At 46.8% G+C, this 20937-nt stretch overlaps 1 protein-coding gene across 1 annotated transcript in view; it reads left to right on the plus strand.

Annotated features, from left to right (window-relative positions):
• The window catches only part of LOC135081337 (protein mini spindles), a 59106-nt gene that overhangs the window by 34341 nt on the left and 3828 nt on the right, over window positions 1–20937 (plus strand). Inside the window, exons 26-39 of the mRNA XM_063976055.1 lie at window positions 557–651; window positions 1019–1216; window positions 4326–4458; window positions 5679–5858; window positions 6417–6598; window positions 6943–7398; window positions 7743–8198; window positions 8802–9029; window positions 9758–9881; window positions 13222–13440; window positions 13848–14045; window positions 16069–16222; window positions 17082–17146; window positions 18194–18325. Coding sequence (XP_063832125.1) covers window positions 557–651; window positions 1019–1216; window positions 4326–4458; window positions 5679–5858; window positions 6417–6598; window positions 6943–7398; window positions 7743–8198; window positions 8802–9029; window positions 9758–9881; window positions 13222–13440; window positions 13848–14045; window positions 16069–16222; window positions 17082–17146; window positions 18194–18325 — 2820 coding nt within the window. The remainder of the gene's footprint in view (window positions 1–556; window positions 652–1018; window positions 1217–4325; window positions 4459–5678; window positions 5859–6416; window positions 6599–6942; window positions 7399–7742; window positions 8199–8801; window positions 9030–9757; window positions 9882–13221; window positions 13441–13847; window positions 14046–16068; window positions 16223–17081; window positions 17147–18193; window positions 18326–20937) is intronic.

Below are 20937 nucleotides of genomic sequence, written 5' to 3' on the forward strand. Positions count from 1 at the left end.
TGTAAAAGTGCTTTTTAAAAGCCGATTTGCAAAAATAAATGAGTTATTATGAGTTTTTTAACAGCTACAACGTGTAAGCTCTCAGCCTATATTTTATTTTGGAAAGTAATGATTAGGGCGAAGGTGGAAGCAAGCTTCACAGAATTCTGAATAACGGAGGAACTGGCTATCTTATCTCCAAGTGTTAAAACACTACCAAACTGTTAGCATTGTTTTTATGGCGACAGACTAAAGTTAGAAAGTGCAGACTTACAACTAGCTAGGGCTAGCAAATTAGGGCTATATTTCACCGGGACACCATGGCGGCGCAACCAGTCGCCGCTACCAACAAAATGTATACAGCTCTATAGAGAGTTACTCACCTGGTGTCCGTTTGGTTGCGCAAAGCTGCATACATTTTGTTGGTAGCGGCGACTGGTTGCGCCGCCATGGTGTCCCGGTGAAATATAGCCCTTACTCTCGAGTTTGGGAAAAGTATTCTTACCACTAGACCATGACATTGACATGTCATAATGTAGATGTTCGCCATATTTTTAAGCTTTGTATGTGTGAACAGGACGAGCCGCCGAGACGCGTGATCTCAGTGGACACGGCGCCCACGGAGTACATCGAGGAGGAGGAAGAGGAGCAGCCGCCGCCGCCAGTTCATGTGTTAGTATTAAACTTTATTAGATTTAGTGGGAGAGAGAATATAGACTGTTAATTGTAAAAAAAAATATAATTTTAGAAATACAAAGTAAATCTTTATCGCTACGTGGAGTAGCGTGCCAGGAAATACGACACCTTTTATGAAAATCGAGGTGGCGGTCACTTGACACTTGTCAATACAAATGTCAACGAAGTTATACGTTTTTGAAACGTTGTTTTCATATTGTGGTTTGTGCAATTATTGGTATACTAACTTAAATAAAATATAATATTTGACCTAAATCAAGGTCTCATCATCATAGCATAGAATTCTTTATGTTTTAGTAACGCCCTACAGCATTCCTAAATAAACACGTTCGATTTCACCCAGGCCGGCGCCACCAGAGCCCAAACTAATCAGCGGCCCGTTCGGGCTGGATCCAGAACTGATCGCGCAACTGGACGCCGCCGTGCCCGTGCTGCGTAGGCCCGACCTGCCCGAGCTCGACCTCAAGTTCCTCGACGACCCCATCCCCGTGAGCGGCGTGCGGACCGTGACGCAGCACTCGCAGCCCGCTGGCAGGCACAGGTGAGGCGAGCTAGACTAACGCACAGCGCCGGCCCGACCTGCCCGAGCTCGACCTCAAGTTCCTCGACGACCCCATCCCCGTGAGCGGCGTGCGGACCGTGACGCAGCACTCGCAGCCCGCTGGCAGGCACAGGTGAGGCGAGCTAGACTAACGCACAGCGCCGGCCCGACCTGCCCGAGCTCGACCTCAAGTTCCTCGACGACCCCATCCCTGTGAGCGGCGTGCGGACCGTGACGCAGCACTCGCAGCCCGCTGGCAGGCACAGGTGAGGCGAGCTAGACTAACGCACAGCGCCGGCCCGACCTGCCCGAGCTCGACCTCAAGTTCCTCGACGACCCCATCCCCGTGAGCGGCGTGCGGACCGTGACGCAGCACTCGCAGCCCGCTGGCAGGCACAGGTGAGGCGAGCTAGACTAACGCACAGCGCCGGCCCGACCTGCCCGAGCTCGACCTCAAGTTCCTCGACGACCCCATCCCTGTGAGCGGCGTGCGGACCGTGACGCAGCACTCGCAGCCCGCTGGCAGGCACAGGTGAGGCGAGCTAGACTAACGCACAGCGCCGGCCCGACCTGCCCGAGCTCGACCTCAAGTTCCTCGACGACCCCATCCCCGTGAGCGGCGTGCGGACCGTGACGCAGCACTCGCAGCCCGCTGGCAGGCACAGGTGAGGCGAGCTAGACTAACGCACAGCGCCGGCCCGACCTGCCCGAGCTCGACCTCAAGTTCCTCGACGACCCCATCCCCGTGAGCGGCGTGCGGACCGTGACGCAGCACTCGCAGCCCGCTGGCAGGCACAGGTGAGGCGAGCTAGACTAACGCACAGCGCCGGCCCGACCTGCCCGAGCTCGACCTCAAGTTCCTCGACGACCCCATCCCCGTGAGCGGCGTGCGGACCGTGACGCAGCACTCGCAGCCCGCTGGCAGGCACAGGTGAGGCGAGCTAGACTAACGCACAGCGCCGGCCCGACCTGCCCGAGCTCGACCTCAAGTTCCTCGACGACCCCATCCCTGTGAGCGGCGTGCGGACCGTGACGCAGCACTCGCAGCCCGCTGGCAGGCACAGGTGAGGCGAGCTAGACTAACGCACAGCGCCGGCCCGACCTGCCCGAGCTCGACCTCAAGTTCCTCGACGACCCCATCCCCGTGAGCGGCGTGCGGACCGTGACGCAGCACTCGCAGCCCGCTGGCAGGCACAGGTGAGGCGAGCTAGACTAACGCACAGCGCCGGCCCGACCTGCCCGAGCTCGACCTCAAGTTCCTCGACGACCCCATCCCCGTGAGCGGCGTGCGGACCGTGACGCAGCACTCGCAGCCCGCTGGCAGGCACAGGTGAGGCGAGCTAGACTAACGCACAGCGCCGGCCCGACCTGCCCGAGCTCGACCTCAAGTTCCTCGACGACCCCATCCCTGTGAGCGGCGTGCGGACCGTGACGCAGCACTCGCAGCCCGCTGGCAGGCACAGGTGAGGCGAGCTAGACTAACGCACAGCGCCGGCCCGACCTGCCCGAGCTCGACCTCAAGTTCCTCGACGACCCCATCCCTGTGAGCGGCGTGCGGACCGTGACGCAGCACTCGCAGCCCGCTGGCAGGCACAGGTGAGGCGAGCTAGACTAACGCACAGCGCCGGCCCGACCTGCCCGAGCTCGACCTCAAGATCCTCGACGACCCCATCCCTGTGAGCGGCGTGCGGACCGTGACGCAGCACTCGCAGCCCGCTGGCAGGCACAGGTGAGGCGAGCTAGACTAACGCACAGCGCCGGCCCGACCTGCCCGAGCTCGACCTCAAGTTCCTCGACGACCCCATCCCTGTGAGCGGCGTGCGGACCGTGACGCAGCACTCGCAGCCCGCTGGCAGGCACAGGTGAGGCGAGCTAGACTAACGCACAGCGCCGGCCCGACCTGCCCGAGCTCGACCTCAAGTTCCTCGACGACCCCATCCCCGTGAGCGGCGTGCGGACCGTGACGCAGCACTCGCAGCCCGCTGGCAGGCACAGGTGAGGCGAGCTAGACTAACGCACAGCGCCGGCCCGACCTGCCCGAGCTCGACCTCAAGATCCTCGACGACCCCATCCCTGTGAGCGGCGTGCGGACCGTGACGCAGCACTCGCAGCCCGCTGGCAGGCACAGGTGAGGCGAGCTAGACTAACGCACAGCGCCGGCCCGACCTGCCCGAGCTCGACCTCAAGTTCCTCGACGACCCCATCCCCGTGAGCGGCGTGCGGACCGTGACGCAGCACTCGCAGCCCGCTGGCAGGCAGAGGTGAGGCGATGAGTCTTACTATAGTCTGATCTGTGAGCACGTAGAATTTTCTTTCACTCACTGCGGGCGCCCGTCGCACAGTCGCGACAGCAATATAATTACGCGCGAGTGATAAGGATGGGTAGCTTGGGGTCATTGGACAAAATTCTACGTGCTCACAGACCGGGCTTTATACAGTAGTGCCACCAAAATGAATCACAGCTAGATCCAAAGTTCCTCGACGACCCCATCCCTGATAGTGGAGTGAGGACTATAAGTACACAGTACTCGCAGCCTACTGTTATTCAGAGGTTAGATCATCTTCATTTCAGCCACAGAACAGTTCACTACTGAACATACCCTAATGAAAGAAAGAAAGAAATTTGCGTGCTATTCTTTTCCCGTTGCCACTTCAAGCTTGCTATTCCGTCACAGAGGTAAGGTGAGAAGAATAGAACTGTCGTAAAAAGCGAATAAGATACAAATATGACCCCATCCCTGTTCGTGGGGTGAGGACAATGATGCAGCAGTCGCAGCCTACGGATAGGCATAGGTAAGAATGGTGGATTTTATTGTCTGACTACAACAATGTAAACGTGATAGATAGATGTGATAGAAATCTCGTTTGACTGAAGTGGTAGATTGATAGATTCCTATTATTAACTAGCGGCCGCCCGCGACTTCGTACGCGTGGATCCCGTTTTACCCCCTTTTCCCGAATTTTCTTTGCTATAAACCTCACGGAGCCCGAGACCTTTCCAACGAATGCAAAACCGTGGAAATCGGTTCGTGCGTTCTGGAGTTATAGCGTCAGGGAGGAAAACCCGACTTATTTTTATATAGTAGATAACAAGTCATATTGTCAACAGCATGGTGCCAATGTCGCCGCCTCGCCATATGGCGCCGCACCCGCTGGTGTCGTCGGCTCAGCATTCGCAGTCCTCCATCGACGACTCACAACTGGCCGACACCATCCACTCCATCGCTAGTCCTGATCTCAATGTAAGTTGCTTGTCATTTTGATATTACTTTGGTGAAACCATACAGATATATAGAGCCAACTAATGCGCTGAGTACGAAACTCAGTTTAGAAATTTACACACACAAAGTACCTAATCAAAATATGTGCCCATTATCCACTGCGGTATCAGGGTAACTTAACGTTCGAATAATCTTTAGTACTACGCAAGCAATGTAAACTGTTTACATTATGACGTCGCTGCTGTCATCATTGCTGTCACGAGCAATGTTTTCTGTTTTTGGGCATATTACTGCGACACCGGCCCCGCCCCCTTGTCACATCTCCCTTTAGTTTCTGTGATCTGTGGGTGACCTTTTCTGATATGAATACAGCAAACTGTTATATTTTATTAATGGTCCGTTATCTGTCCACCACGTAAAATTACTGCCACTTAACTATTAACACATCTTTACTAGGCTATTCAGTATTGGAAGTTTGTATGAGAAAAAAGACCACAACTTCGTACTCCTGTAATTTGCAAATAGCAACCCTTTTGTTAATAGCAAAATTGAATGTAGAAAACTGCAAGTAAACGAATGCAAGCTTTATATGTAGGTGCACCACGATTTCATATGTCATGGTTATTCTGTGTGCTGGATATGACATTTCCAACATTGCTGCAGTGCTATAGGCTGATGATATCATGACCGACGACATCGTAAAGGTAGCAGGGAAGCGCTGGACGCAGGCCGCTACCAATCGATCAACGTGGAAAGCATTGGGGGAGGCCTATGTTCAGCAGTGGACGTCCTATGGCTGAAATGATGATGAGGCTGATGATAATGGGTTTCTCCGGTTGTGTACTCATTCATTTATTCCGAATGAATGAGGGTTTTCGCGATTGAAAAATCCGCCAGATGGCAATACGTAGACGCGAGGTCCAAATGCTGCATGATCGGTTATTTTTGACATGACATTGACAGATATGTACAAATCCACCAATCACGCAGCATTTGGACCTCGCGTCTACGTATTGCCATCTGGCGGATTCCCTGCTAACTATATGATGTCGTCGGTCATGATATCATCAGCCTATAGCAGTCCACTGCAGCACTGTTGGAAATGTCATATCCAGTACACAGGATAACCATGGCATATAAAATCGTGGTGCACCTATAAAGCTTGCATTGGTTTACTTTTCAATCGCGAAAACCCTCATTCTTCTAGACGTCAGGTTCTCATATTTTTTTCTTTCCTTCAGGCCGCAATCCGAGCCCTGTCGCTCATCTCTGGAGCTTTAGTCTCTGGTCGCGGCGCGGCGCTGGCTTCCCACGAGCAGCGTCTAGTGAGCGCTATAGCGGCGCAAGTGCGGCGCCTGCGCTGCGGCCCGCCGGCTGACGCGCTGCCTGCATACAAGTATCTCGCCGGAGCTCTTACTACCGTAAGTTTGTAGATAAACACTGTAAGAATTGATGAAATATCACTAAATTTTGATTAAAAAGTAATTGATTGACGGGAATTCAACGCTGCTACTAAAATTGTATTAATTTTGATAGCATCAGTAAACACTTAAAACGTTTTTATACGCAGCGTCGGAGTCAAATTTAAATAAGTGACACTTACGAATACGTGAGTGTTGATGTAGCTTAAGCATTTTCCGTATAGTCCGTATACACGTACAAGTGCACGCCAACACGTGCGGATAGGTCTTCAAATGAAGCGCTGTAGTGGCCTCACTGTGGCGCGTTACTAGTTTTCATACAATTTCATACGCATCGCGTTTGTCGTGGTGGTGGCTCTAGCAGTTAGGGAACTGGAAGGCCCTTATGCCCGTTTTCACCATCAGTCCATATTTTTAAGTGACCCCTATACAAAATTCCTGTTATGTGTAACCATAGGGGTCACTTAAAAATTAAGGATTGATGGTGAAAACTGGTATTATTATCGCCGTTCAGGGTCTTTACGTGCTAAATTGCTGACGACTTTTTTCTTCTCACAGTTCTACGAGACAGCGGGCTGCGGGTCACAGGTCGGCGAGCAGGCGCTATGTTCTCTACTCGGCGAGTTACTCCGCGTGCTGGGAGCCGGCGGCGGCGGGCCCGACGCGGAGCGGCTCGTGCGCATCCTCAACAACGTGTGCGTGCGCGTGCTCGAGCACTCGCCGCGCACGCACCTGCTGTGGTGAGTGCCGGGCTCGGGTCACAGGTCGGCGAGCAGGCGCTATGCTCGCTGCTCGGCGAGCTACAAGGATACTACTACTACTACCGGAGCGGCTCGTGCGCATCCTCAACAACGTGTGCGTGCGCGTGCTCGAGCACTCGCCGCGCACGCACCTGCTGTGGTGAGTGCCGGGCTCGGGTCACAGGTCGGCGAGCAGGCGCTATGCTCGCTGCTCGGCGAGCTACAAGGATACTACTACTACTACCGGAGCGGCTCGTGCGCATCCTCAACAACGTGTGCGTGCGCGTGCTCGAGCACTCGCCGCGCACGCACCTGCTGTGGTGAGTGCCGGGCTCGGGTCACAGGTCGGCGAGCAGGCGCTATGCTCGCTGCTCGGCGAGCTACAAGGATACTACTACTACTACCGGAGCGGCTCGTGCGCATCCTCAACAACGTGTGCGTGCGCGTGCTCGAGCACTCGCCGCGCACGCACCTGCTGTGGTGAGTGCCGGGCTCGGGTCACAGGTCGGCGAGCAGGCGCTATGCTCGCTGCTCGGCGAGCTACAAGGATACTACTACTACTACCGGAGCGGCTCGTGCGCATCCTCAACAACGTGTGCGTGCGCGTGCTCGAGCACTCGCCGCGCACGCACCTGCTGTGGTGAGTGCCGGGCTCGGGTCACAGGTCGGCGAGCAGGCGCTATGCTCGCTGCTCGGCGAGCTACAAGGATACTACTACTACTACCGGAGCGGCTCGTGCGCATCCTCAACAACGTGTGCGTGCGCGTGCTCGAGCACTCGCCGCGCACGCACCTGCTGTGGTGAGTGCCGGGCTCGGGTCACAGGTCGGCGAGCAGGCGCTATGCTCGCTGCTCGGCGAGCTACAAGGATACTACTACTACTACCGGAGCGGCTCGTGCGCATCCTCAACAACGTGTGCGTGCGCGTGCTCGAGCACTCGCCGCGCACGCACCTGCTGTGGTGAGTGCCGGGCTCGGGTCACAGGTCGGCGAGCAGGCGCTATGCTCGCTGCTCGGCGAGCTACAAGGATACTACTACTACTACCGGAGCGGCTCGTGCGCATCCTCAACAACGTGTGCGTGCGCGTGCTCGAGCACTCGCCGCGCACGCACCTGCTGTGGTGAGTGCCGGGCTCGGGTCACAGGTCGGCGAGCAGGCGCTATGCTCGCTGCTCGGCGAGCTACAAGGATACTACTACTACTACCGGAGCGGCTCGTGCGCATCCTCAACAACGTGTGCGTGCGCGTGCTCGAGCACTCGCCGCGCACGCACCTGCTGTGGTGAGTGCCGGGCTCGGGTTACAGGTCGGCGAGCAGGCGCTATGCTCGCTGCTCGGCGAGCTACAAGGATACTACTACTACTACCGGAGCGGCTCGTGCGCATCCTCAACAACGTGTGCGTGCGCGTGCTCGAGCACTCGCCGCGCACGCACCTGCTGTGGTGAGTGCCGGGCTCGGGTCACAGGTCGGCGAGCAGGCGCTATGCTCGCTGCTCGGCGAGCTACAAGGATACTACTACTACTACCGGAGCGGCTCGTGCGCATCCTCAACAACGTGTGCGTGCGCGTGCTCGAGCACTCGCCGCGCACGCACCTGCTGTGGTGAGTGAAAGGCTCAGGACATCAGGCTTAGGATGTCAGGCTCAGGACATCAGGCCCAGGTCATCATAAGAACATTAGAGACAGGACATCAGGTCAAGACCATTAGGCACAGGACATCAAGCCTAAGATAACAGGTTCAGGTCATCAAGAACAGGACATTAAGCCTAGGACATCATGCCAAGGATATTAGGCACAGGATATCAAGTCAAAGACATAAGTTACAGGACATAGGGAAGACTTATAGTCAAGGTCATTAGAGTCAAGTTATCAGGAACGAGACATCACGTCCAAGTAATCATGGCCTAAGTTTTGTTTAGCTTACACCAACTTACGAAAGATCACTGGCAGAAGTTGGATGCGACAAGCGAAAGAAATTAAAATAGCAGACATGTCTAACTGTGAACTATAAGGCTGATGATGATGATGATTTTTGTTGAATGTTTATAAAGCCTATGCGCCATCCATAACTCATAGCACAGTATGTGACTGCATTATAACAACAGGCGCATATGTGCAAAGCCTATTTTTAGGATCAGAACCTGCCAAATATATCCCTTTTAATGTCAGTAAAGTGACGAAATTAACTCTTCTTTTCTCTTTCAGTGCAATCGTCTCCCTCCTCCACGATTCCATCGGCGTGTCCGAACCTGCCTACCCTCGCTACCAGGACCTGCTCCTCAAGTGCTTCTGGAAGACGCTGAAGATGATCTCGACCTGGGACGCCAATTCGGTGGATTACGACGCTGTACTGCATAAGATACATCTGTTCTACCGCGCATATCCCAACAGCTATTGGAAGAAGAACCCTGACATCAGTGATACTCCGTACAGGTAATAAAAATCATTGGAAGTAGACGTAGCCGATTCTTTGAAAGAAAGAGAGAAAGAAAAATGTTTTGAACTATAGTCTGGTCTGCGAGCACACTCACTGCGGGCGCCCGTCGCGACAGCAATATAATTACGCGCGAGCGATAAGGACGGGTAGCTTGGGGTCATTGGACAAAATTCTACGTGCTCACAGACCGGGCTTTAGTACCGAGTAAAAACAATATTTTTATTTATTCTTTGATGCCATACAATTGGTACATGATATTGGACATATCTCGACGAATAAACCAACTGAAATTTTCATTGTCACTTGAGGAAAGTTTGTATTTTTCCCCAGAGAGAATTTCCCATAGAGTGTTAAGTCTAGTCCTCCTCCTCACACGCTGTAAGGTGGCCAATGAGGGTTTTCGCGTATGAAAAATCCGCCAGATGGCAATACGTATTATATACCGAAGGTCCAAATGCTGCATGATTGGTTATTTTTGACATGACATTGACAGATATGTCAAAATCCACCAATCACGCAGCAGTCTGACCCTACATCCACGTCCCGCCATCTAACACATCTTTCATAAGCGAAAACCCTCATTAACCAAAAACACGTGTATTTCGCATATACATAGTGACGATCTTATCAATGTATCATTCCTAACACTGTCAAAATAGCTGAAAATATTACAAAAATTCCTAGTAACCATCAGGGCAACGTTGATTGATGTGTTTTGTTGCAGAACGGTGAAGACACTAGTGCACACTCTAGTCAAGATGAAGGGCGCGTCAATAACGAACCACCTTACGCAGATACCCGACGTCAACGAGTCCGATCTCTATCCTTACCTTCTCAAAGTTCTGAAGGTGAGCCTTTATTCTTCTATATTTAGCAGTTTTGCGGTTTACAGATACTTTTTACAGCATACAGGGTGGCCAAAACAGTGAGGTCTAAAAGAAAAATTTAGATTCCTTACATCAAGGTGTACCTAAATCACCCCCATGTATGTAATACGATTGTGCTTAGTTTAGGAGATAGAGTTAATTTTGTGATATTTTAAAATTTTATGACCTAGTAGGCTTTAAACATTTTTATCTTTTTTTTGGGTTGACTTTTTTTAGATTTCTTTTTTTCGACAGATTTGTTATTAATTGCAGATGTTTGAAAAAAATTATCACCTTCCTATCTTTGATTCAAGATACAAAAGTTTTGCTAGAAACATTAAAATTATGCTTTTATCAGAACACTATCAAATTTTCAACTTAAAAGTTTAAGTAAAAAAAAGAACTTCCATAGGTCCAAAACCATTTTAAAAACTGCGCCGTTTCCTGAACATTCATAATAATACAAAAAAACATGTACTTAACCCATTATAGACTAGCGGTCCCATATGGTACCACTTTTTTGTGTGTTTTAATTTGGTTCTATACATTAACACGTGAAAAGATGCAGTGCTCTGATTGATGCAAATCGTAGCCAATAGATATGGTCTATGCTTCTAGGAATAAAAATTGACAGTTATTCTTTTCAGTTGTGTGTAATTGATGATTGAAGTGAGCGCATCAAAATTTTCTCTTAAAAATTGACGCGCCATAAAAGTAAGTGATCATATTTTTTTTGTGTGATAGTGAAATACTGATTTTGTTACAATCTTGTATTCTCCATAAGTGCTTTTATTGTGAAATGGTGTAAAATTACGTCGATAGGTAATAATAATGGGAAATATTGTATGTCAAAATTACTGGTACCGTACGGTACCGCTAGCCGCTTACCGTGTCTTTTTAATTATTTTATTATGTTTGGTTTTTACTGTATTTATTGGGAAGTATGTGATATATTCAATGGTATATAAGGTATATAGGAAGATAAAGTAAAATAGTTTCCTATACTTCACAAAACCATGGGTTTTTATTTATTTTAGATGTAACTTACACGAAACATTGCCAGTTTTGGAGGACGATGAAGGTTCCAAGACGAAGCAGAAATTTATAGAACGAACTCAAGATAATTGCAACTCTTGAACAATATCAGAGTATAGAAAATGTAACGTGGGGCTATATGCAGCGTGCAATGCCAAGCTCCATTCCAATTTTTTTAATATTCAAAGATAAAAATGAATATTTCTTACATAATATACAGCTTTTTTACATTTAGTATCACTCCTGTTATTTGCTTGTATATTAATACATATTATAATAATAATAAAATATATAATTTACCCTATTTTTACAAAGTCCATGATAAAGTTATGTTTTAACCAACTGACACGGTAAGAGGCTAGCGGTACCATATGGTACCAGCATTTTTTTTCTAGATTACAAGTCGGATAATTTTTTTAATGCTTGTATAGCATTATGTAGGCCATAATTATCAACACATTTCAAAAAAACAAAAATCTGACACTTTAAGAAAACTCAGTCTATAATGGGCCACTATTTCCTGTAATCGGTCCACTAAAGTGGTAAGTCGGAGATTCCGTTACATGTTTTTGACTTTCTTAGAGTAAATTAATATTGGGAATCCTCTAAGTTTACATTACGTAGAACAGATTTAGAGCAGTAACTGGACAGAACATGTTTTTATTCTCAACGAGGAAGCTCTTTCCCATCATCACACCTGGCGGAAACTGATGATTAGGCTAAAGGTGGAAGGGAACTTCAACTACTAAGGAACTATGGCTTCCTACCTCCAAATTCCGGAACACATTGTTATTTTAAGTAAGTTTTAATGAACATAAACCAAATATCCCTCCTTCTTCTTCTCACTGTAGTAGGTATTTCAAGGGTAATAGTAAAATGTAAAAAATGCCTCTGTCTTCAAGTGGTAAGAGGTAAGCTTCAGAGGTCCCGGGTTTGATTCCCAGTGGAGGTGAAATTTTCTGCTCGGTTTGGTTGGTGGTAGGGTTTGATCTAAGTCTGCCTGGCTAGCAACTCTATTTTCCTAAGTCTGTCACATAAAAATAATGTTAATAGCATTACTGTATTCCGGCATTTGGAGGTACGAAGCCATAGTTCCTTAGTAGTTGAAGTTCCCTTCCACCTTCAGCCTAATCATCAGTTTCCGCCAGGTGTGATGAAGGACAAGAGCTTCCTCGTTGAGAATAAAAACATGTTCTGTCCAGTTACTGCTCTAAATCTGTTCTACGTAATGTAAACTTAGAGGATTCCCAATATTAATTCACTCTAAGAAAGTCAAAAACATGTAACGGAATCTCCGACTTACCACTTTAGTGGACCGATTACAGGAAATAGTGGCCCATTAAGTACATGTTTTTTTGTATTATTATGAATGTTCAGGAAACGGCGCAGTTTTTAAAATGGTTTTGGACCTATAGAAGTTCTTTTTTTTACTTAAACTTTTAAGTTGAAAATTTGATAGTGTTCTGATAAAAGCATAATTTTAATGTTTCTAGCAAAACTTTTGTATCTTGAATCAAAGATAGGAAGGTGATAATTTTTTTCAAACATCTGCAATTAATAACAAATCTGTCGAAAAAAAGAAATCTAAAAAAAGTCAACCCAAAAAAAAGATAAAAATGTTTAAAGCCTACTAGGTCACAAAATTTGAAAATATCACAAAATTAACTCTATCTCCTAAACGATGCACAATCGTATTACATACATGGGGGTGATTTAGGTACACCTCGATGTAAGGAATCTAAATTTTTCTTTTAGACCTCACTGTTTTGGCCACCCTGTATAAGCAAATGGTAGTCCAGCTACTGCTAGACGCGTTTTACTGAAATTTATTTTAAAACAGAATTAATTTGATGTTCGTCTCGTACAAAAATCTGGGCATCAGATTCAGATCAATCTTATCAAACAGGTTTTTGTACATACTTTGCTGATTTTTGTACTCTTTTAAGCGATGTTTAGACTAGCAATAAACTTGCAGAAGTTGACTTCCGCAAGCTGTCACCAATGTGTAAGGCGGGTTTTAGAATCGCGCTGATCAATATGTATGTAATTGAAGGGAACGTTCTTGACTGACGCTGATCGCTCGGCGCCGACGCTTCATACATTTCGGCTGTCAGCGCTGACGGTCAGCGTGCGTCAGCGTGTCTCTAAAACCAGCCTACATCTTGCAGAAGTTGGCTTGCAAGTTTTATTGCTAGTCCAAACCTCGCTTTATTCTCGCAAAAGTTATACTGCTTACGATGCTAGTTCCCACAGCCTTTCAGTAGTTATCACGGCTCTTTGTCCACAGCAACTGAAGCTAGACGAGAAGAAAGAGAACACATCGGACGCTCTGAACGGCGGCTCGGTTCTGGCGACGGTGACCCCCAACGCCGCTCTCACGGCTGGCCGCCTGCCGCGCGGGGTCCATGACGAGCTGGCACTGATCTTGAAAAGGATCGGCAGCAAGGAGCATAACAAACACGCGCTGGCGCAGCTCTACGATCTGAGGGTAGGTATAGTCTGGTCCGTAAGCACGTAGAATTTTGTCCAATGACCCCTAGCTACCCATCCTTATCGCTCGCGCGTAATTATGTTGCTATCGCGCTCGCACACTCACTGCGGGTGCCAGTCGCACAGTCGCGACAGCAATATAATTACGTGCGAGCAATAAGGATGGGTAGCTAGGGGTCATTGGACAAAATTCTACGTGCTCACGGACCGGGCTTTAGATAGATGGATAGAAATGGTTTATTGACACAATAAAAAGAAAATACATAGAAAAAAAAAACATACAGCCGAACATATAACTTCCTCCTTTTTTGAAGTCGGTTAAAAACACAAAACAAAACAAAAAAACACGGTAAAGGTAAGAAAAATGTGCCAATAGGCACCGCTCAGCATTTATGGTAGGTGGTGGGTCATGCGCGTATATAGGGGGGGCCCGGTCACAGGCCAGGCTCCTCCTTAAAAATGACCCTAGATACGCCTATGGTGGTGGTCGCTCGCTGCCCGCGGTCTGACGCCGCTCCCCGCCTGCCGCGCGGGGTCCACGACGAGCTGGCGCTGATCCTGAAGAGGATCGGCAGCAAGGAGCATAACAAACACGCGCTGGCGCAGCTCTACGACCTGAGGGTAGGTGCCATGCGCTTATATAGCGGGGGGTGTCACGGGCCAGGCTCCCCTTAAAATGACCCTAGATACGCCAATAGTGGTCGCTTGCTCCGCGACGCCGCTCCCCGCCTGCCGCGCGGGGTCCATGACGAGCTGGCGCTGATCCTGAAGAGGATCGGCAGCAAGGAGCATAACAAACACGCGCTGGCGCAGCTCTACGATCTGAGGGTAGGTATAGTCTGGTCCGTAAGCACGTAGAATTTTGTCCAATGACCGCTAGCTACCCATCCTTATCGCTCGCGCGTAATTATGTTGCTATCGCGCTCGCACACTCACTGCCTGTGCCAGTCGCACAGTCGCGACAGTAATATAATTACGCGCGAGCAATAAGGATGGGTAGCTAGGGGTCATTGGACAAAATTCTACGTGCTCACGGACCGGGCTTTAGATAGATGGATAGAAATGGTTTATTGACACAATATAAAGAAAATACATAGAAAAAAAAACATACAGCCGAACATATAACTTCCTCCTTTTTTGAAGTCGGTTAAAAACACAAAACAAAACAAAAAAACACGGTAAAGGTAAGAAAAATGTGCCAATAGGCACCGCTCAGCATTTATGGTAGTTGGTGGGTGGGTGGTCAAGCGCGTATATAGTGAGGAGCCTGTCACGGGCCAGGCTCCTCCTTAAAAATGACCCTAGATACGCCTATGGTGGTGATCGCTCGCTGACCGCGGTCGTCTGACGCCGCTCCCCGCCTGCCGCGTGGAGTCCACGACGAGCTGGCGCTGATCCTGAAGAGGATCGGCAGCAAGGAGCATAACAAACACGCGCTGGCGCAGCTCTACGATCTGAGGGTAGGTAGATAAATAGAAATAGTTTATTGACACAATAAAAAAAACACAAAACAAAAAAAAAAAACTATAATATAACAAAAAAGGTAAAGGTAAGAAAAATTGTGCCAATAGGCACCGCTCAGCATTTATCATCAGCATGTCACGGGCCAGGCTCTCCTTTAAAAATGACCCTAGGTACGCCAATGGTGGTGGTGGTGCATGACGAGCTGGCGCTGATCCTGAAGAGGATCGGCAGCAAGGAGCATAACAAACACGCGCTGGCGCAGCTCTATGATTTGCGGGTAGGTGGTCAATAGCCACTGTTGATCAACATCAGATCATTTAGTATCCACTGCAGGAGCGCGACCCTCTAAGGTCACCTTCAGATGACGAGCGCACAACGCGCATTTTGATAGCGCGCGTTTACAACAACACATGTAGAAACGCGCGTTGAGCGCTCATAATCTGAACGTGGCCTAATTTACCAGAGGCAGAGGATTTGGTCTACACTCCCCGCCATGCCCAAACGAGTTGAGGAGGCATGTTGTTCGTGTGTTTCTCCCTTAGTCAATTGAGACATCTGGTGGTCTTGTTTTACTCTGTCGGGATTACACGCAACGAGTTTCACCAAGAATTTTGGAGGAGTTCGAAATATCAATCGCGTCGCTCCGCTTAAAGTCCACGCTTTACAGATGACTCAAAAAGTATTAAACAAAGATAAGTGTCGCAAGTAAAATAAAGTGTTTGATTAAACCATCTGCAATTCATGATCATTTCAGCCACAAACAGACGTCAACAGCTAAAAATATAAGTCTCCCCCAATTATTTCCACATCGCCCGGTTGGTAGCGGCCGGCATCCAGCGCCTTCATGCCATCTGCAATAGGGTATTTGCCACCACCAATCAATTGACGTACTTTTCAAAAATGTCAAAACGAGACTCCCGTAGATTCTGTATGGCATTACTAGCCAGTGACTACAATATTTTTTCAACTCAATTTTCAATTAAATGCAACCAACAATCTTAATTTACAGCTAATTTAAAATTAATTATATTCATATGACCAGAATAAAGAGCCTTTTAAAAAAAGTTGTACTTTAGAATTATTGGGGAGTGATAATGGGATGATTTTGAACAGAATTGGGTATTAAATTATTCACTACGGCATCTTTGCTACAAAAATGTACATGAAACTTGTCCCACAGGAGCGTCACCCCGAAGTGGACATCTGGACGTTCATGCAGGGCTCGTCGTTCTACTTCCGCAACTACGTGGAGCGCGGCCTGCGCGAGGTGGCCGAGCAGAGGAAGCTCGCCTCCATGCCCATCTACAAGCACGACTACAAGACCGACAGTATCGGTGAGGGGTTTATAATAAACTAGCGACCCGCCCGCGGCTTCGTCAGCGTGGAATTTTTCGATTTTTTATAACCTATGACACTCAGCAATAATTTGGCTTTCTATTGGTAAAATAATTTTTAAAATCGGTTCAGTAGATCCCGAGATTACCCCTTACAATTTAACAAATATACAAACACACAAACTTTACCTCTTTATAATATTAGTATAGACTAGCGATCCGCCCGCGGCTTCGTTCGCGTGGATCCTGTTTTACCTCCTTACGGGTTGAATTTTGCAAAATCCCGTCTTAGTGACCAGTGAGCACCTAGGTTCTAAAAGGAACCCCCATGCAAAATTTGAGACTTGTAGTTTCTGAGATTTCGTGATGAGTGAGTCAGTCAGTCAATCAGTCAGTGACCTTTCGGTTTTATAGATATAGATTAATTTGGCTATAAGACAGGCTATCGATGATAAAAAAAATTGGATCAAATCCTTGATTTAAAGAGTTTTTATCGATCCCCATAAATCACGCTATAAAGTGTGATCACAAATTCCCCGGACACACTGTATTGTATAGTTAGTCATTACATACAAAAGTTCGACTTTATTTAATCGTCTCACGATGACTAAGGTATTGAAAAATGTAATTATATCAGGGGAAAAATTATTTACGCTTCTCATTTTTGTATCTAAACATGTTTGTTCAATGTGGTTGACTGTTAATTTTGTTTACATTGTATTGGTAGAATTTAGACCAAGTATGACACACAATTCATTACGATCTCATGTTGTTTTACTCATAAAAGAATATTTTAGATAACCCCAAAACCCTTTGAATGACTCATTCCCATGCTTATGTCGTTGTTTTGTTATTTCAGATATCAGTAATGAAAACGACGAAAAATCGCACGTGATATTCTTAGAACGACTCAGAGCCCTACAAGTAAGTGTCCTTGTCTCTATTTTTCAGGTTAAAGGGCTAACAATAGGCGTAATCAGTGTTTTATTGTGTGTACAATCTACTCTCATTATTGACAGGTAGTCGTGGTAATAAAAATGTAATAATAGGCTTGTGTTGAAATGTTGTGCCGACAGGTGAAAAAAGAATGAATGTACAGTCACAGCACATCAGACTATACATTTTCGTTGCAAAGTCGCTTCTATCGCAACTACGTAAGATACCACAATGTTTACGTTGACGTGCTGTCGACTGTACTTGTTATTGAAATGCCTAAACGATGAGTATTTATGACCATAAATAGGACAAAAAACTTTTGCTTTTTATGTGAAAGTATGAGAATGAAACGTACACGAGGTATTTTAAGAAACAACGGTATTGGGGCTAGTAAAAGTATTCAAATATTGCTACTGGGAATTTAACATTTGTTGGAGAAACCATTTACGACGCACTTTCGGGCCTTTATGTCGTAAAACATCCTGACCCAATAGATGTTGTTTTATCAAACAGTGGGAAGGGAAAAATGGTGTTTTAGCGACTTAAGATTAGGTGTTTGTAAAACTTAATTTGCCCAACTGGATTGGAAGTAATATACCTACTAAGGCTGAGTTGCACCACCTTATTTTAACCGTAACATTGACAATAACCGGTGCTTTTTGTATGAAGTTTGAAAGATTTTTGACGTTTGTCAAAGTTAAAGTTAGATGGTGCAATTCAGCCTATGGGGTGGATTCGACCAAACAAGAGTAAATATTAACCTCAGAATAAATCGTCAGTTATTCGATATTTTGACATTGTTCCTATACTGAAACTCGCCAGTTATACCAGGAGTTATTCTCGTATAAAAGTTTGGTCGAATCGGGCTTTAGCAACATAACGATTTTTTATTTTGTTTAGATTTGGGTTAATTTAGAAAGCATTTTTAATTAATTTGAGCTGTTTATCACACATGTGGGACATTTCCCACCGCTGCAACTCCTCAGTGGTCAGCTACTACAGTTCGACCACTATAACAAAGTTACCGGTTTGCAGGCCAAAGCAGGTCTGAAAACCGAGTCGCCGTCGTCACAGCCGCGGACGCCGATGGGCGACAACCGCTCCCTCGCCGACTCCATCAACGACAACTCGCTGCCGCGCGCGCACAGCATCGACCCGCAGCTCGAGGTAACACTCAGCATCCGCTCAGCACAGCAGTAGCCTAACGCCCGTATTCACAAACATTTCTAAGAGGTCTCAGAGTGCGCGTGGACGCACAAGGTGACACACGAACCAATCAGAGCTCTATTTAACGCTGTGCGTTCGATTTTCTGCTTCACTTAAGCAAGCATTGTTTGTGAATACGGGAGTAATTCATTCACGTAACAACACTTCAACGACATACAAGCGATTTGATTGCGGGAGTCATTTTTCATATTCACGTCCGATTTTGTTTCGATTTCGTTTACGTATTCAATCGTTGCCTCCGCGGTATTCACCTATTATTCTTATTCTTATTAAACGTCAAATGACAAACCGCTGAGTTGCAATCCTATCGAGTAATCGTTCTATCGAAATGACACGTGAATACGGATTTAGGCGGTTATCACACTGCGCCGCGCTCGCCGCGGAGCGCGTGATTTCATATAAAAAATCCCGCGCTCAGACGCGTTGTCAGTGTGTTGATTAAATCTGTCGTCCCGCGTACCGTGGCGGAGCGCGGCGCAGTGTGATAACCGCCTTAGGGCTGTTTTTCAATAGGATGACTTCTAAACGTCAACGACGTTTTGACTGTGTCAAAATACGTGAATAGGTCTGCAGAGGTGCCGTCCGCGGACGCAATGGGGGGCAACCGTCCCCTCGTGAGTCGCAAGTTGCCGACTTCTGGTTTTGAGCAGTCCAGTGCTGATCTGAGGGCCTAGGAATGCCACAAAGGCCTATTATTGTAATTTTAGTCTAGTCAATCAACTCTTTCACCGTGCCACTGGATGACAGTTTCAACAGTATTAACATAAGTTACCTACGTACGGACTTAAGGCTTGGTATTTCTGCTAAAGTAGGTATTTCGCGCTGTCAAAATCTGCGCGCGCAATACTTCGCCGAAGACAGCGCGCCAAAGAGCTCTCGCGGCTACACAGTATAGAAATACGCAGTTTAGATATACGCAGTTGGTTAGGTTAGGTTGACTTCCTTCCGTTCAAGCGTCACACCAGGCCTGTGAATCTCCGCGAGTTTACATCGAAAACAAAACACGCACGATGGCCCACCTACAGGATACTATTCGACAAGGCCTCACATACGAGCGAACATTGACTCACGCACGCGTATTCTTGTGTATGATGGAAAAAAAATGAAGAAAATGGTGTACTAAATACTGTGCAGTATTTAACTGCCTAAATAATAATAAAAACACAGAATGTAATGTATAAAGTTGCCTGAAGACACTGAGAGGTAAATAAGTAGTTAATATTATTCATGATAATTCATGCTAAATCATGTATTTCCTCCGCCATTTTCCGCAGTTTGGCACCTCACGTCACATCATTTAACCGAAGTCAGCCCTATAGCTTCGGCGCAGTGCCGATCACTGACGTTTGTCAACAAAATGGTGCTTGACTCTTGAGATAGGCTAAATTACACCATATTGTTAATGACATTGAGCATACATTTTTTTTAATACCCTCGCGAAGTAAAACTTCTGTACGTAGTACTTATTATTATTCTGTGGTCACACTCACAGCACTTTCTAATACAAATCATATCCAAGCGATACAAATTAAAACAACTTTTAAAATTTTTGGGAATATATTTTAGAATCGAATAAATATAGAATATAACTGCCAAAGTAAACACGGTTCAAAGAGGCGTGGCGTCACCCGACCTTCCGGAAGTTCCGCGCCGGCTAATAGAATTTCAAGATTACGTCACCCGACCTATCGGTAGATCCTCGGGAGCTTGAGCGATTGGAAAAACATTTTATGATCAGTTACTCGTAATAGCGATTATTTAGAGCTTGGATAATAAATTATAGTTGTTGCAATTCACAAAGCTTTGCATGTGGTTAATTACATTAATCAGTACACGCATCAATTTTGTTCAGTCTTTTTGTTTATTAATAATAAATAAAAATATCATACTAAAATTGCATACATATTTGTTTGTATTGGTCTGGGTGTTTTCTTTCCATAATTTATGTATAACGTATGTACGGGGCTCTGTATCGAAAATCACTATGAGCAATGAGCATCACACACTGTTACCTGGAGTGCATTACCGCAGCAAAATTTTTATAAATGTTGTGCTTTAGAGAGTCGAGAGTATAGCAGATAATTAGTCCATCGTGAGCAGAAATTTGTCCACTAATAGCAAAATTCGTTCAAATTATAGTTTTAAAGTTATTGGCTAGAAGATTATTTTATCTTGCAGCTTAGACCTTTAGCTACAGACCTTAGACAGTATTTTTGAAACATTCTTACGCATGGTGGAGGAAGGGACGCTCTAGAGCTGTGGTTCTTAACCGGTGGTCCGCGGACCGCTGGTGGTCCCTGGAGGCATTCCAAGTGGTCCACGATGTGCACTTGCACACCTTGGTCAAAACCACTTTTAACTGATTTTTGCAGTCAAACTTGTTTTGATCGATTATGAGGTGGTCCCTGACAAGACAGAAATTTGGTAAAATGGTCCCTCATGACTTAAAGGTTAAGAACCACTGCTCTAGAGACTCAAAACTACAAGGATACACATGAACTCCAGTTTTAAATCCGTTGATATCTGCTGCATATGTTTTTGGCTATAAGATT

This window comes from Ostrinia nubilalis, chromosome 19 (assembly GCF_963855985.1).
Source record: "Ostrinia nubilalis chromosome 19, ilOstNubi1.1, whole genome shotgun sequence".
NCBI lineage: Eukaryota > Metazoa > Arthropoda > Insecta > Lepidoptera > Crambidae > Ostrinia > Ostrinia nubilalis.